This window comes from Equus przewalskii, chromosome X (genome assembly GCF_037783145.1).
Source record: "Equus przewalskii isolate Varuska chromosome X, EquPr2, whole genome shotgun sequence".
NCBI lineage: Eukaryota > Metazoa > Chordata > Mammalia > Perissodactyla > Equidae > Equus > Equus przewalskii.
Window position 1 is genome coordinate 89624974 of NC_091863.1, and position 16920 is coordinate 89641893.

Sequence of the window (16920 nt, forward strand, 5' to 3'; positions counted from 1 at the left end):
CTCTATGGTTCTCTCTAACAATTCCTGGGCTCTTCCTCCTACCAGCCTTTTAATGCAAACATCCCCCATGGTCTTTTCGTGGAGCAACTTTTCACATGAACCCTTGGCGAGTTCATCTACCTGTCTGATTTTAACTACCCCTGTTTGCAGATTACTCCCAAATCTGTATCTCCAGCCCGGACCTCTCTCTTGAGTTCCAGGCCTATATACACCACCACCTTCTGGAGACTCCACTTAGATGTAGCAAGGTACCTCAAGTTTAATATATAACTCTGCTTCTTGCCATAGATTTTTTCTACCTCAGTGAATGGCCCTATCAATCACCCACATACTTCAGCCATAAACCTGAGCCACCTGAATCCTCCCACTCTCTCACCTGTGTTAGGCAAAATTCTAATAACCCATGCCCTAGTATAATCTCCTCCCCTTGAGTGTGGTAGGAACTTGTGAATATGATATGTCATTCCTATGATTGCATTATATTATACGGCAAAAGGGGAATTTTCAGATGTAATTAAGGTTGATAATCAGTTGACTTTGGGTTAATCAAACAGGAGATCTAAAAAAACGAGCCCTTTAAAAGCAGAGAGTTTACCCTGACTAGTGGCAGAAGGGGAAGTTAGAGGGATTCCAAGCATAAAAAGGATTTGATGTACCTTTTTGGCTTGAAGACGAAGAGATCCATGTGAGAAGGATGTGGGTAGCCTCTAGAAGCTGAAAATGGCTCCCAGCTGACAATAAGCAAGGAAACGGTGACCTCAGACCTACAAGTCCAAGGAACTGAATTCTGCCCAAAACTTGAATGAGCCTCGAACTGGATTCATTCCCAGAGCCTCCAGACAAGAGCCTAGCCTGTCTGACACCTTGACTTTAGCTTTGTGAAACCCTAAACAGAGAACCCAGTCAAGTCTGCTTTAACTCTGACCTACAGAACGGTGAGATAATAAATGGATGTTCCAAGCTGCTACATTTCTGGTAATTTATTACACAGCAGTAGAAAACTAATACACCCCCAAATTCAAATAATGACTAAGCTCTCCAATTTCTACTCCCAAATATTTCTTGAATCTGTTTTCTCATTTTCTATGTCCACTACCACAGCCCGGGTTTAGATCCTTCTATTCTCCTTCCTGTACTACCACACTGCTTCCTACCTGGCCTACCTACTGGTTTTGTCCTCCTCAAATCCAAAACAGAGCGAGCTACTCAAACTGCAAATCTGATCGTGTTGTTCCTCTGCTTAAAATCCTTCAGGGGCTTCTATCCCAACAGGATAGCATGCAAGCTCCTTCACATAGTTTACAAGGTTGTTCCTACATCTTGCCCTTGCCTCTTAGCTCCATCATCTGCCATGTCTGCCTTGCACTTCATCCTGTAATGCAGGGTTTCTGAATCATAGCACTACTGACACTTTGGGTCAGATAATTCTTCATCGTGGGGGGCAGTTCTGTGCACTGCAAGACGTTTAGCAGCATCCCTGTCCTCTACCAACCAGATGTCAGTAGCACCTCTCACCCCCTTTCATGACAACCAAAAATTTCTCTAGACGTTGCCAAATCCCCCCTGGGGGGCAAAATTGCCCTGGTTAAAGACCTCTAGGCCTAATAATACAGAACTGCTGTGGCTCCCTACACCCAAACTCTTTTTTTCTCAGGAGCTAATATCACAAGACCTGGAGACGGTAAAGTCTGTGGTATCAACAATAAGAGTATTCTAAACCTAGGAAAAATAGATGGACTGAGGTTCTGGAAATCCCTTTTGGTACACCATTTTAGAATTAAGGAACTTTGGTGATTTCTCTCTTTCTACTAGAAGTCCCTTATGTTTAGAAAGCATCTTTGATTCTGGAGAGTTAGAAGGGCCAGGGTAGGATTAAGATAAAAAGAAGAAAACGGCTTCTTTGTATTTTCTCTAGCTTTAAGAAAAGTTATTAAAAGGACTTTCATGTTTCCTTCTATATTGTTTAGGCAAGAACTCTGGGCCAAATCTCTACACAGAAAAAAGAATGCAAATTTGTTTGTTTGGAGCATCCCTTGGAGTATATGTTTTAGGAACGTGTGTTAGGTGGTTAGGGGACAGGAGAAACCCCAACACCCAATAATTCTATTACTAGGTATATACTTGAGATAAATGAAAATATATGTCCACACAAAAACTTACACACAAATGTTTATAGCAGCAGTATTAATAATAGCCAAAAGATGAAAACAACTCAAATGTCCATCAACCAATGAATGGATAAATAAAGGGTGGTATATCCATACAATGGAACACTATTCATCCATATAAAGGAATAAAGTCCAAATACATACTACAAGATGGATGAGTCTTAAAAACATTATGCTATGTGAAGGAAGCCAGTCATGAAAGACCACATATTGTATGATTCATTTATGTGAAATGTCCAGAAAAGGCAAATCTATACACACAGAAAGTAGAGTAGTCGTTGCTAATATCTAGGGGGAACGGGGCATAGGAGAGTGGTAGCTAAAAGCTGTGGGATTTCTTTTTGAGATGATGAAAATGTTTGAAAATTGTGATGATGGTTATACATATTTATGAATACATTATAAATCATTGAATTGTACACTTTGAATCGGGTGAAGTATATGGTATATGAATTATATCTCAATTAAGCTATTACCAAAAAAAGTAATTGAGCAATTGTGGGCATCTCCCTTCTCTCCTGCCCCAGTCCTGCTTAGCACCACTCTGAAGGGATAGGACACGGGACAAGCAAGTTTGGATGGGTCTAGGGTGAGAACTTCAGGCGTCTAGAGCATGAGGGTCACTGCCAAGGAACAATAGTTCCTTTTAACTTCTCTTATCATGTCCTCTTTTTTTTCCCTACTTAGTGAGGCTTAACCAACCTCACTGCTGTAGCCTTGGAGTGAGTTACTGTTTCAGAGCATCATATAGGAGAAACTTCTGTGCTGTTAGTTCACACCCGCAGTTCTTGGAAGTTCTACAAAACTTCAAAGCATTTGGCTGCTAACTTTTGATGCCAAGGTACCCCCTGGATATGAGGATATGGGCCACTGCTATTTCGAAGTGTCAGATTAAACTCAAATTTTTAAAAACCTGTCTTATCTTTTCAACAAATGGTGCTGGAAAAAATTGGATATATATTTGCTGCCCGCTCACAAAAAGCACCTTGAGCCTTACCTCACACCACACAAAAATTAACTCAAAATGGATCAGATACCTAAATGAAAGAGATAAAATGTTAAAACTTCTGCAAGAAAACATGGGAGAAAATTGGGGGACCTTGGTTTAGGTAAAGAGTTCTTAGATATGATACCAATGCATAATGCTTAAAAGAAAAATTGAGAAATTAGACTTCATCAAAATGAAAAAATTTTGCTCTCAAAAACTTAAGACAGCCATTAAGCAGACGAAAAGATGTTACACACTAGGAGAAAATATTTGCAAATCAAATATGTGACAATAGACTTGTATCCAGAATATATAAAGAACTCTTATAACTCAATAATAAGAAGACAAATAACTCAATTTAAAAAATGGGTCAGCCAGCCCCATTGCCTAGTGGTTAAGTCCAGCGTGCTCTACTTCAGCAGCCCAGGTTCAGTTCCTGGGTGTGGACCTACACCACTCTGTTAGCAGCCATGCTGTGCTGGCAGCCCACACACTAAAAAATAGAGGAAGATTGATACAGATGTTAGCTCAGGACGAATCTTCTTCAGCAAAAAAAAAAAAAAAAAAAGGGCAAAGGATCTAAATAGACATTTTTCCAAAGAAGATATACAAATGTCCAATAAACATGTAAAAATACATTAGATATCATTAGTTATTAGGGAAATGCAAATAAAAACCACAGTGAGATACCACCTCACACCCACTAGGATGATCCGAACAAAAAGATAGACAATAACACATGTTAGCAAGGATGTAGAGAAACTGGAATTCTCATACATTGCTGGTAGGGATGTAAAATGGTGTTGCCATTTTAGAAAACAATTTGACCGTTTCTTCAAATTTTAAACACATACATACCATACAACCCAGCAATACTATTCCTAGGTATTTACCCAAGATAAATTATGTTATGTCCACATAAAAATCTGTACATGAATGTTCATAGCAGCATAACTCATAACAGCCAAAAAGTGGAAATAATCCAAACGCCCATCAACTGATGAATTCATAAAATGTGATGTATTTGTACAATGGAATGTTATTCAGCATAAAAAGGAATGAAGTACTGCTCTGCCACAACGTGATGAACCTTGAAAACATGCTAAGTAAAGAAGCCAGCCACAATGGATCACATATTGTATGATTCCATTCACATACAATGTCCAGAATGGGCAAATCTATAGAAACAGAAAGTAGATAAGTGATTGCCTAGGGATGGGGGGATTAGGGGACAGGAACATGATATCTAAACAGTGGGGTTTTTTTTTGTGGTGATGAAAATGTTCTAAAACTGATTGTGGTTATGGATGCACAACTCAGTGAATATACTAAAAGCCATTGAATTGTATACTTAAAATGGGTGAATTGTATGGTACAGGGATTATATCTCAATAAAGCTATTTTAACAACTGTATTAAGAGACAATGCTTTTTCTGCCACTTTGAGACAATGACAATAATGAGAAAGATGAACATAGAGAACTAAGAACAAGAGGCTGGTTACTTCAGTTGTCGGTAATGGAACAGCCTGCATCCCTGGATCAACTCCCACTTGATGATCCTCTGCAGCTTGCTCGAGAAATAGTGCTGATGCTAACCTCCCTCAGGGGCAAAGGGTCTTCCCAGCACAGAAAATAAAACCACCATTGTGTAGACGCCTTAATAATGGCACTATCAAATGCTTGTCACAATTTTAGCAGGCTGGCTTTTCCCTTGCTTTGTTTGTGATCCCTCTACCCTCTACTCCTCACACCATCCACACTGGAAAGAAAAGGAGGCCAAATCAAAATTGCAAATTTAAAAATATTCTTTGGTCACATCATCACAGGCAGCAAGAACAATCTGACTATAAGAACTGTACAAATATCATTTAGGGACTATCCTAGAAAACAACGTATCCGCCAAGGTAAGGACTACATCATGTTGGAGATCCTAGGAGAATAGAGAGGCAGAGGACACCGAGAAGAGTAGTGGCTTGGTAAAAAATATCTAGACAGAAGCAACACTGTGACATGAATACTCCGCTATCACTGAGCTAGAAGTACTCTTAAAGGTCATGTACTTATCTCAAAAACTAAGGCCCAGAGAAGAGATGTGATTGGCCCCATATCACATAGCTAATGGAGAACAATGTGAAGACTAGAACTCAGGTCTCTGAATCCCATTCTAGGGCTCTTCCTATATGCCTGAATGTTGGATATTGACAGACTGGTCAGCGTAGGAGACTGGAATACTATGCCAAAACTCTTGATTGAAACGTCCAAGCCCCACCTCTATCACTTCTCAGAGCCAGGAGCATCTCACCAACTCTAAAAGGATAAATTACCGAAGAAATAACTAATCATCAGGTTACACCTGGTACTTTCTTTGCAGAAGGACAGTATATTTGATGTTTGGCCACTTCTATCATAAGCCCTCTTTTACAGTATAAAATCTAGCTCAGTGTAAAGATTCTTGAAATATATACTACATGTGGCAAGATAGTTTGCAAACTGTCTCCTTTCACAGAGTCCAGCCTGGCTTCTCATCTTTGCTCTTTGCTACTTCATGCTGAAGCCAATCCTCTCAAAACCTGTCTCAAGGAAGCAATTCTGTGGAAGGTTGGGGAGGGGAAACTTTTGGCAATACAAAAATCACCTTTCCAACCTTGATTTTCTTAAGTGAAGGTCAATGATAAATGACTTCCCTCTTGGGGCATAATTTATGGCCACGTGTCCTTATCTATTGAACCCAACATTGACTGATAGGGTCATGACACTAGGAGGAGAGAGAGGTTGTCTCTGGGAGAGCTGGAGGCCAGGGAGTATAAATAAAATCAGATGTGGCTGGAGTGGGCAGAGATGATGGGGAGGAGAGAAAAACGGCTACACAGGCCAAGTAAAGACACATCCACCTTGGAAAATGCACTCAACATTTCCAAGGTTAAATCCAACTCGTGTTTCTGTGCTTCCTACAATTGCCTTTGTGCTTGCAGCACCCGGTTATTTAGTAAAGCAATATGGAAGGGGCAAGTTTTTCCTAGAATACTTAGTAGTGGTTCAAACATCCTTTGTGCTCTCATTTTCTTATTCCACCATCTTATGGTTCAAAACATTTCTTAAAACTCCTGGTCTAGCTTCTAAGGCTATGAATAATGTTGGGATCGGCTTAAACCTCGTTTCTGTTATTCTGGGACCTAGAATTCCTGGTCCAAGTAGTTGGTACTAGCAATATATATAGAGAAAGACTAAATAAATTCATCCAATTGGAAATTGGTCTAACAAAGCTAACACAAATGCTTAGGCATGTACCTTGAGGCAATAGTGAATCTTTGACTACACAGACCCTGGATGTGGACAAAACCAAGACTAGAGATGCTAATGTGTTGCATGAAAATGGATAGCGTGAGGACCAGCTGCACCCTGTGTAAGATGCCAAAAAGCTGGAAGTCTATTACTAAAGCTCTGCATCTCTAACAGAAGCACCATGTTCTGTGCTTTACAGAAATGAATTTAAGGCTAGACCATGTATCTACTGAGCCACTACTAAGTGAACCAGAAATTTGGGTTCCAGTTTTAATGCATCCATGACCTTTATGCATAAAGGTCAAAGTGTGGCTTAATTATAGAAATTAATAGTTGCATAATTTTGTCAGCACACCAGAACCACTACAGCTGCCAGGAAATCAAAAGAACAACCTCACCTGAGAGTGAACTAATATGCATCATCATATCACCCTTCATCATGTTTTTCTTGACCCTTCAAAAATCCATTACAGCCAGTAGGAGTAGCCAGGGCCCTATCAACTATTCCTTATTCCATTAGCAATCTCTTACTGAGGTGAGAAATAAATTGGGACCCCTTCCTACCACTGATGGTTAGCTTTCCTGTCTATACAGACCACAAATATCTCAGAGGCAAGAGGTCAGGAAATTGGTCTTCGATACTGGCAAAGCTTAAACCCTAAAGAATCAAGGGCTCCAAAAGCACATCCAAACAAAATAAAAAGAGAGAAAGAGATGAGAGCCATGTCTGCAGACTGCTTGTCAATCAGCATAAGCCAATTAGTCAAATGGTACACACACGAACAGAAGCAACAAAAAATCTGGTATAATCAACTGGTCTGTTTTAACTGATCCTTATTTAAACAAAGAGGGAGAAAACCACTATTGGGGATCTAGTTAGAGCAAGACTGAAACCAAGCGATGGCTTTGATTTCATGATTAAAACGTTCCATAACAAATAGCCTTGACCAAATTTTGTCCTTTCTTCCTGGGACCACATTTAGCCAAAGATAGGCATGGAATCTCATCCAAGCAAGTCCAAGCCATTGCAACACATGTGCCTTCAGCCTGCACAGAGGAAGATCATATTCCCAAGTAGTAAGAATACCCACCAGTAATCTAAGTGACTGACAGGTGTTAAGGTTAGAGCTGTCATCACTAGAATTGGAAAATGCACTGGGCTCCAAAATTTTGAGTTGGGCACCAACTTTGAGTATACTCAGCACCTATTTTGTAATTAGTAGGTTTGTCCATGCACCCCCAAATTTTGCTATTCAATGTCCTTGCTGTAACCACACAACAATGTCTGATTTGTGGATTACCCCATGCATACCAGTCTTACCAGTGAGGTAAGATTGGGAAATCCTGGGTCTAAATTAAATGAGTTTCCTTTCTGCAGGACTTCTCAGAACATTTAATGTGCCAAAGAGCACCACGAATCTCTAAGAAAGGCATATATTTGCAGCATGTCACCATATCACTTGCCCATAGAATCCTTTTCTGAAAAGCTTTTGGGGATGAGGAGATGGGGACAGTTCTTAGAATATACTTTGGGAATTATTGCTTTAAAAGTATGCCCTCAATGACTTCCAAGTAAGTAATGAATAGGTGTTGCCTAGGTGGTATATGCATTACTTTGGAAGCCCCCATCTCTTCTGATAGACCTAAGGGTAGTGTCTGGGGCATTGAAAGTAGAGGGTTTTTTGGAACATGTCAGAACATCTACCTGGGTCATGTGAGAATCTCTTAATGTTAGTTCATTCAATCAACAAATGTAGTGCATCCACAATGTATCAGGAGCTGAGCATTTAAAAACACAAAAAGGTTAAGGTTGCTTTACTTTGTATAGTGGAATAGTGGAGGCAGAGAAGTTTTCCCAGACAAAAGGACATTTGAACCAGGCCTTAAAAAATGACCCCCAGGGGTCAGCGTAGGCAGAGGGAGACATTTTAAAGAGAAAGAACAATATATAGAGATGCACTGATGCCTGATAAGGCATTGTTCTGCTCCCTTGAGCACTGTTCCCTGATGTTTCTGTACACACACCATATCATAGACTGGCATTTCATAATGTGTTCCTCAAAGAAATAAGGAGCTGATGCTTGAAGGAGCTGGAGATTGCTTGTCGCTCTGTGTGGCCTGCTGTAGGACGAAAATCCACCCATCACTGGACTGGAGCTTGCTTAGCTAGGAGGTGAAGGTGTTGCTTTATTAGGAGCAATCACAGAATGCCAAGGTATGGTATATCTCCACAAAATGTTGGAAATGATGGAGGTAGGGGGAAGAGAGCTAACATTTATTAATATTTATGCAAATTGTCTTTAAATTTACATATTTTATCTCATTTGATGATGAATTGTATGCTTACATATTGATGTCACGTGTTTTGATTTACAGAGTGCTTTCATATCCTTTATTTCCTTTGATCCTCATGAGAACCCTGTGAGCACGGATGGGGCAGGTGTGCTCAGCCTCTTTGTACAGAGAAGTGTGAGGCTCAGGATAGTTAAGTGATTAGCCCAAGGTCACATGGTAAGTAGCAATATCAAGACTAAAAACCAGGTCTTCTGAACCCTAGTCTTATGTCCTTGATTTGTATCTGCCCTGTATTACTTCAAGAGGCTGAAAATATAAGGAGAAAAACTTATGCCCAGTATAAGGAAAATCTTTCTAAAACTCACAGCTGTTGAACAGTAGAATAGGCTGTCTTACAAAATGATTGTAGAGGCTATCTCTGCATTACATGGGAGATTAAATGTCATGGCGTCTAAGGTCAGTCTCCACTCTAACATCCAATGATTCTAAAATTCTTAGGTCCTACTTCTCCGAGATGAGGTTTCCAGTGACTAAGCCTGTTCCTGGGCAGCTCCTGTTTATTATATACTTGGTCCTCAGAAAAGAGATATTCCTAGACAGATGCCTGGGAGTTGTACCTTTCCCCAACATTACAGGTAACCCATTGCTTTGGTACAACAAACATAAATCACATACAACAATGCCTCCAGATGTCTCAGATCACCAAATGATGGGGACACAGATAGAAGCCGCAAATTTATCAAAATTGCCACATAAATGAGTGAATTTTGCCCGAAACTTAAACCCTTATAGCACACAGTATATATCAGAAATTATGGGAGGAGGCACAGTTCTGCATACGAACACTCATCAGTCATTCTGATGTGCAGTGAATCTGCTTTTTTAGAATCTATATAGTTGTTCAAACACCAAAAGTATTTTAAGGGATAGAAAGTATGGACTGGTAATAATCCACACTTGTCTTCTCTGATGAGGGACCAGGATTCTCTTGAGAACCAGTAGAACCAGCTACTGTTCCAATTCCCCTGGAAAAGTTTTTGTCATATATTTACAGCTCCCTATGCTCAAGAGAATGGTGCATCTGTCTGATGGAGACGCCTGGCTGCATTCTTTCCCAGATATTAATATAGGTGGCACTTTAGCAGCATAACCAATGACATGAAGAACCTGATTTGGAGGGGAACAGATGGCAGCATCTTTCTTGGGCTAATTTTAGGATTCTGAAATAGTCCCTTTCTCACACAAACTATCAGTGAAACCAAATTAAGACAGCTATGTCACATGGAAAAGGAAGAGAGAAAAAAAATGTGGCCTAGTGTGAAGGAAAGACAAAAAATCAGAGACTTCAGTGGTTCCTTCATATCTGACTCCTTTCACAGAATGTTAGGGTCACTTCAATCTCTTTTCATCAGAATGAATGCTGAATATAAACATGAGGGTATCTAAGAAGAAATGAGTGGAGAAATTTTATTTCCAGTCACATGCATTGAATAAAGTTGCATCATGTAATAGCTAAATTCACATTCATAAGAATGTGTAGGACCTACATTCTAACACATCTTTTCTTAGCAGATAAGAAAGCTAAGTGACCACTTTACTTGGCCAGTCAGAAGCAGATTGAATTTCAAAGCCTCAGACTGCTGGTCCATTTCTTTGTCTGCTGAAAAGACCTTTCTTCCAAATGAGACATAAAATATCAATTAGGGATGATGAGAGATGGAGAGAGAGTCTCCCAATCAGAAATGATGCCGACGGTATAAGGATTTAAAACAAACGAGAAAAAGAATACTTTGAAGAAAAAAAGTACCTACCTGTTTTCCATCCAGAGTGTAGAGTTTTTTGACAACCCCGGTCTCTAGTTTGATGGCTTCAGTGATGTCAGTGAGGACTTGCTCAAAAGAGTGGGCTGTCTTCTTGTTCAGAAGCACACGCACAGCTTTCCGAGGCTTCACCCCACTGCGGATGATGGTTACCAGCTTGGGGCGCACAAAGTCCTTGTTTTCCCTGGCCTGGGCACTGTTGCTGCTAGCCAGGGACTGGGGGGCTTTCATATTGGCAGATGTCTTCACATTGACAGACCAGTTAGGATTGACATTCTTGGTGTATTCCACCTTTTTAAAGAAGTTGTCTGAGGAACAAACATAGCTTTCCCCTAAGGGAAAAAATGAGTGGTGATTAGTTTAATAGCAGATATAGGAACTATTCTAACCAAATTAATACACACTGACCTAGGAGTTGGACTTTCGGGGAAATGGTGATAATAACCAACCTTAGGTATAATTTCTCATTGGAATCTCTAACAACTTGGCTCATTCAAATTCAAGAACAAGAAATCAGGCAAACATTCTTCATTATAATGCATACCTAGCTGAAAAATCCTTTAAAGCTAAGGGTCCTAAGGACAACGAACATACTTAAGCATAATCTAACAAGTGAGGTTCTCAAGCTTGATAGGGTTTTATCGGCATTGAAATGTTTATGTTAATTTCTAGGATGTTTGTTAACATCTATGGGATTAATGGAGTGTTTTTAACATGACTCTATTTCTTAATGTTCCTGTCCTGTTCCTGGACCCACTGCCCCACTCCATTTTTATATTATGAACCCAGGAGAACTTTCAAAGTTAATACACTTTTATTTCAAGTTAAAGTGACCCAAGTAACCTTGTATATTGGGCATACAGTACATTCTTGCCAAGAAGCCAGACTGTCCTTTGCACAGAGAATATGGCTAAACAGTGTAATATTGAAATGTGAAATACGTGTGTGTGTGTGGTAAATGTATATATGTGTTTATAATTATGTCCTCTACAGCTCCCCCTCATACCAGGTGAAGAAAGTGTCTGAATTACAACCTGTACACACATACACACACACACAACACAACATTCCTTGTGTTTGCAAGTCTTAGCTCTTGCTTGAGAAATCCTCTCCTCTGTTTCCACCATCCACCCCTCATCTTTCCATCTTCCCAAATGCTGCATACTCATTCTGTGTATTCAGGGCCGTCTTCACCAGTGCTCATCCTTAGCTGCCGCCAAGTAATGAAGTGGAGATGTGAGAATACATTATACAGCCTGATTTATGGATTGGAGGGATCTGGTGTAATTTTCACATTTACCTTGGGCTAGAGGAAATGACTAATATAGCGGAAGAAACCCAGGGGCCAGAGGCAAAAAGAGGGGATTAGACATCTGGGACTAGAAACTGGAAAAAGAGGAAGAGAGGTAGGCTCAGCCTCGGGGAGAGAGTATTGGAAAAGCTTGAATTTGTTGAGTAAAACACATTAGCCTCAAGGTATACAGAAGTTCATCCAGAGGTTGAGCTGCAGAAAACCAGTGTGATTTAATCAGGCTTAACTCATCAGTAAGAACTATAAATAAATAAATAAATAAATAAATCAACCCTAGCCAGTGCAAAGAAAGTATTAAACACAATTACAGTCTGATGGCTCTTCTTCCTTTGGTCTCAGCAGGAGACCCATGCAGAGACATTCAGAAACACTGGGCTGATAACTCACTCCCTTTGCAAATATTGATTGCTTTGCTGTAGCACTAAATCCTTTAAGTCACGTTAATTAAGAAATTTCTCAGTGCCGAGAGAAGATTCAGTCAGAATCTCTAGGGCTCCTTTGAGGACATTTATGTGTGTGTGTGGAGGGGGAGGGTAAGTGGTTTCCAATGTATGCAAAATGGCTTCCAACACTGCTCTGAGTCCCAGAAGCTGCTAGTGTTCTGTCTTGACAGGGGGACCAAGGGATGGTTTGTAGGCAAGCTAAGCACCCTCCCTGACTTGGTGCACGTGCACACACACACACCCAGGATGGGGCATCAAAAACCTCAGCCAAAAGAAACCATAATTTCTCTGGTCTCCTTGCTGGCTAATCCAACCCAACCCAAGTGTTTAGAGGCTGGGGTCTTTCATTTGTGACTTAAAAGGATGAAGGGGCCTTTTCAGTTCCCCCATATATTCACAGCCAATATCCCCCACATCCTAGAAATGGCCTCTTGCCTTAGCACTCCACCAGATTCATGGGCACCTTCCAAGATGTCACTGCCTTTGAGTCAGATGTTTTCCATAACTTGTCATGTACTTTAAAACTCTGTCAGACAACTGGTGGTGTGGAAATGTGTGAGGCTATATATTTATGATTTCACTCATCCACACTCTCCTCTGGAGAGTCAGCTGTGTAGCCCTATTAGGACTCTGGACTTTTTTTGCTTCCATCTCTTAAACCTCTTAAGCCTCTAAACTATGAGTATGATTAACCACCACCAGATGAAAATGAACATGATGGCAGACAGCTATAGTATCATATGGCACCCAAAAACTTTCCAGAGGACCCAGCCCTCAGTCCAATCTATGTTGAGCATCTTCCAACAGTACGTTTTAGTCTCTCCACTCTCTCTCCTTTTGGCCCTAATATGGAGTAATGGAAAAAGTGCAGCTGATGTGATGTCAGTCAGAACTGAGTCCCCAATATTTACTAGTTCTGTGTCCTTGGGCAAGTTACCCACCTTGGCTTCAGTTACTTTTCTGCAAAGTATTGATAATAACATTACATACCTCATAAGGTTGTTGTGAGGCACACATCAGATGATGGATATGAAGTGCTGAGCCCAGAACCTAGTACATAGTTAGCACTTGATGAATTCCAGCTATCATTATTATTAAGGCCCTAATCTGAAGGAATAGAGAGAAAACAACAAGGAAAGAGCAAAGAAGGAAAGGAGGAAGAAGGGGTTGAGAGGAAGGAAATGAAAAAAGGAAGAGTAGAAGCTGAAGGAAAGAAAAGAGGAAGAAACAAGGGCAGCCATCTCGGAACAGAGCTATCATCATTACATAATATGAGCACTGCCCTAGTCCCATGCCTCAAAGGTGAGATTTCCTGCTGGTTGAGAGGCGGCTTCCTGTTGCTGCAAATGCCAAATGGGGAAGTTCTATGTCTGACACCCAGCAAAACCACTGCTGCCCTGCTGACGCACACCGAGGGCAGGATATATCTTTTAAGACTTTATTCTTTTTAGAGCAGTTTTAGGTTCACAGCAAAATTAAGGGAAAGGTACAGAGATTTCCCATCTACTTCCTACCACCACACATGTGTAGCCTCCCTCATTATCAGCCTCCCCCACCAGAGGGCAGGATATTTTTGGTGGTTAAGAGCAGTGACTGGGGGAGTCACACAGCTCTGAAGGCAAATCCCAACCAGGCATTTTACGAGCTGTGTGACCTTGGGAAAATCACTTAATCTTTGAGTCTCAGTTTTTCCATCTGTAAATTTAAGGTATTGCACTAATGACATCTGAGTTCTTTCCAGTCCTAAAGGTCTGCAAGAAAGAATTTTCTTCTCTTTTCCATTCCAAACTGGCTTTAACAAAGCTGTTATGCAATTAAATGTTAAAGAAATAGGTGCCCACCAGTGAGAACGCTCCACTTCTACTACTGGAAAGACATCAAATGTGCTGCTTCTCTAGACCAAGGCTTCCTTGTTCTGATTTTGCAAATATCTACGTCTGCTGCCAGAGCTCGGTGCTTCCTTCACATCCAGCTGCCTGGCACTTGGAGCTGGATGAGGTGTGTTGAATCTTAACACAGCTGGGTTCACATCTTGCCACAGCTTCCAGGGGCCATTTCCCACCCACTGGAAGCCTAGAAGGAAAGCTGGCTTCAAAGAGCCAAGAAAGCTGACAATTTGCTGGAACAGACAACCTGCTTCAGGGTGAAGAGGTAAGGAAATGAAGTCATGGAAGCACAGCTGAAAGGGCAGGAAGGGAACAAGCTGTGGGTTCAAGATGATCTAATGTCTATCTCCCTTCATTTTCAACAGGGCTCCATTTTTAAAAACATTAAACATATTTATATTTTCTTAGCTCAAAAGAACTTCTGCCTGGGCTTTCTCCTCTTTTCTGGGGCTTCCTCATTCAAGAAGGAAAATATTAAATGGTACTTTATTGTAGTATCATACCTATTAATGATGAATCCCACCCAGGTATCTTAAAATCTTCCTCTTTGGCAATATGCTTGCTTTAGTAGTCGGAGGATAAATTAGTGAGAAGGTAGTTTCATCTCATTGGAACAAATGAACCACAGCAAAGGAACTGGATCATAGCAAGTGTTGCCATATAGCTCAGATTTTCCAACAAGGCTGTCACAATTGTAAATATTCTGTCATATGGTCGGTATAATAATGCTCAAAATGAGTATCTTTAAGATTGATCTGGGTACTCACATACAAGGACGTGGGCAAAGATTTAGACAAGATATGATAGCAAGGAGAAAGTTTCCACAATGAAAGACTAAGCAAGACAAAAGGATAAGTCATTGGTAGATTTCATTCATTGACCCACTGGAATACGGCTAAAAAGGGTTTCGTCCTATATGGCTTCACTAAGACCCTTGGTGTTCCCGAGGAGCTGTGGGAAAGCTGACATCAATAACCTGACTTTGGTCTCAAATTCTCCCCTTGCTACTTTCAGTATCTAGCAGCAGACAGTAGACTAGAGACATTAGACAAAGGAGTGCTACAAGGCCAGAGGGATTATTAAATGATTGCTTTTTATTTCATTTCATTTCAGGCTAAATATTTAATAATGTGGCCATTTGGAAACATAGTACGTTCTATGCTCCATTATTCCTTTAAGATCTACCAAGCAAAACATGAAAAGAAGGATTTCTACATTCCTAGGAATTTCCACCACCGTAGTTAGCCAAAGGGGACCATCAAGATCACCTAATGCAGTACTTCCCAAGTCTAAGTGCTCATAAGAATCACCTGCGGAGATTTATAAAATCATAGATTCTGGAGCCCTAGCCCTGGGGATTCTGATTCAATAGATCTGGGGTGTGGCCTAGGAATTTACATTTTTCTAAAGCTCTAAAAGATTCTGAAAGACAGCCAGGTTTGGGAACCACTGGCCATTCCAACCCCTCACTGGCATCATCATTATTACTATTATTATTATTTTCACATCATTAATAATTATAGTACCTTGTAGCTGTAGATTAACATTGCTGATGTGTTTTCATATCTATTATCTAATTTTATCCTCATAACCACCCTAATGGATAAAGAAGACCAGTGCTACTAGTCTCATTTTACAGATAAAATATTATAATAGATACTCAAAATGTGGTATATCTATACAATGTATTATTATTCCTCAGTAAAAAGAAAAGAAGTGCTGGGGCTGGCCCCGTGGCCGAGTGGTTAAGTTCGCGCGCTCCGCTGCAGGCGGCCCAGTGTTTCGTTGGTTCGAATCCTGGGCGCGGACATGGCACTGCTCATCAGACCACGCTGAGGCAGCGTCCCACATGCCACAACTAGAAGAACCCACAACGAAGAATACACAACTATGTACCAGGGGGCTTTGGGGAGAAAAAGGAAAAAATAAAATCTTTAAAAAAAAAAAAAAAGAAAGAAAAGAAGTGCTGATACATGGTACAACATGGATAAACCTTAACAACATTTTTCTAAATGAAAGAAGCCAGTCACAAAAGAGCACATAGTGTATGATTCATTTTAGATAAAATGTCCATAATAGGCAAATCTGTAGAGACATAAAGTAGATTAGTTGTTGCCTAGGGTTGGAGAGAATGGGGGAAATGGGCAGTGGCAGCTAATTGGCATAGAGTTTCTTTTGGGGATGATGGAAATGGTCTAACATTAGATTATGGTCATGGTTGCACCACTTGGTAAATTTTCTAAAAATTATCAAATTGTACACTTAAATGGGTGAATTTTATAATATGCATACTATACCTTAATAAAGTTGTGTTTTAAAAAGAGAGAACATTAGTCACAGTGATGGTTAGGATAAACCTGTGGTTATATAGCTAACCAGCTATAAACTAGGACAACTCAAACCATAATAGCTACCCTTGATTGAGTGCTACTGTGTGCCAGGCAAAATATCAAACGCTTCACATCCATTGTATTATTTAGTCCTCAAAGCAATTGTTCCCACTTTACAGATGAAAAACTGAGGCTCAGGGAGTCTAAATTGTTTCCCCAAGGTCACATAAGCTAGCAGGTGCAGACCTTGGATTTGAACCAAATCTGGTTGCAAAGACTTCTTTTCCCATTATAATCTTCTGCCTCTAAGACTAGAACCCAATGCCCCTGATTCTTCACCCAGGGATCTTTCCAAACTATTTTTATATTTGAAGTCTCATTGGAAGCAATGTGTA

General features: G+C 40.4%; 1 protein-coding gene across 13 annotated transcripts in view; it reads right to left on the reverse strand.

Annotated features, from left to right (window-relative positions):
• Positions 1 to 16920, reverse strand: part of DCX (doublecortin) — a 366408-nt gene that overhangs the window by 90994 nt on the left and 258494 nt on the right. For all 13 annotated transcript variants that reach the window (XM_070605127.1, XM_070605123.1, XM_070605129.1 and 10 more), the window contains one exon: positions 10546 to 10886. In XM_070605127.1, coding sequence (XP_070461228.1) covers positions 10546 to 10886 — 341 coding nt within the window. The remainder of the gene's footprint in view (positions 1 to 10545; positions 10887 to 16920) is intronic.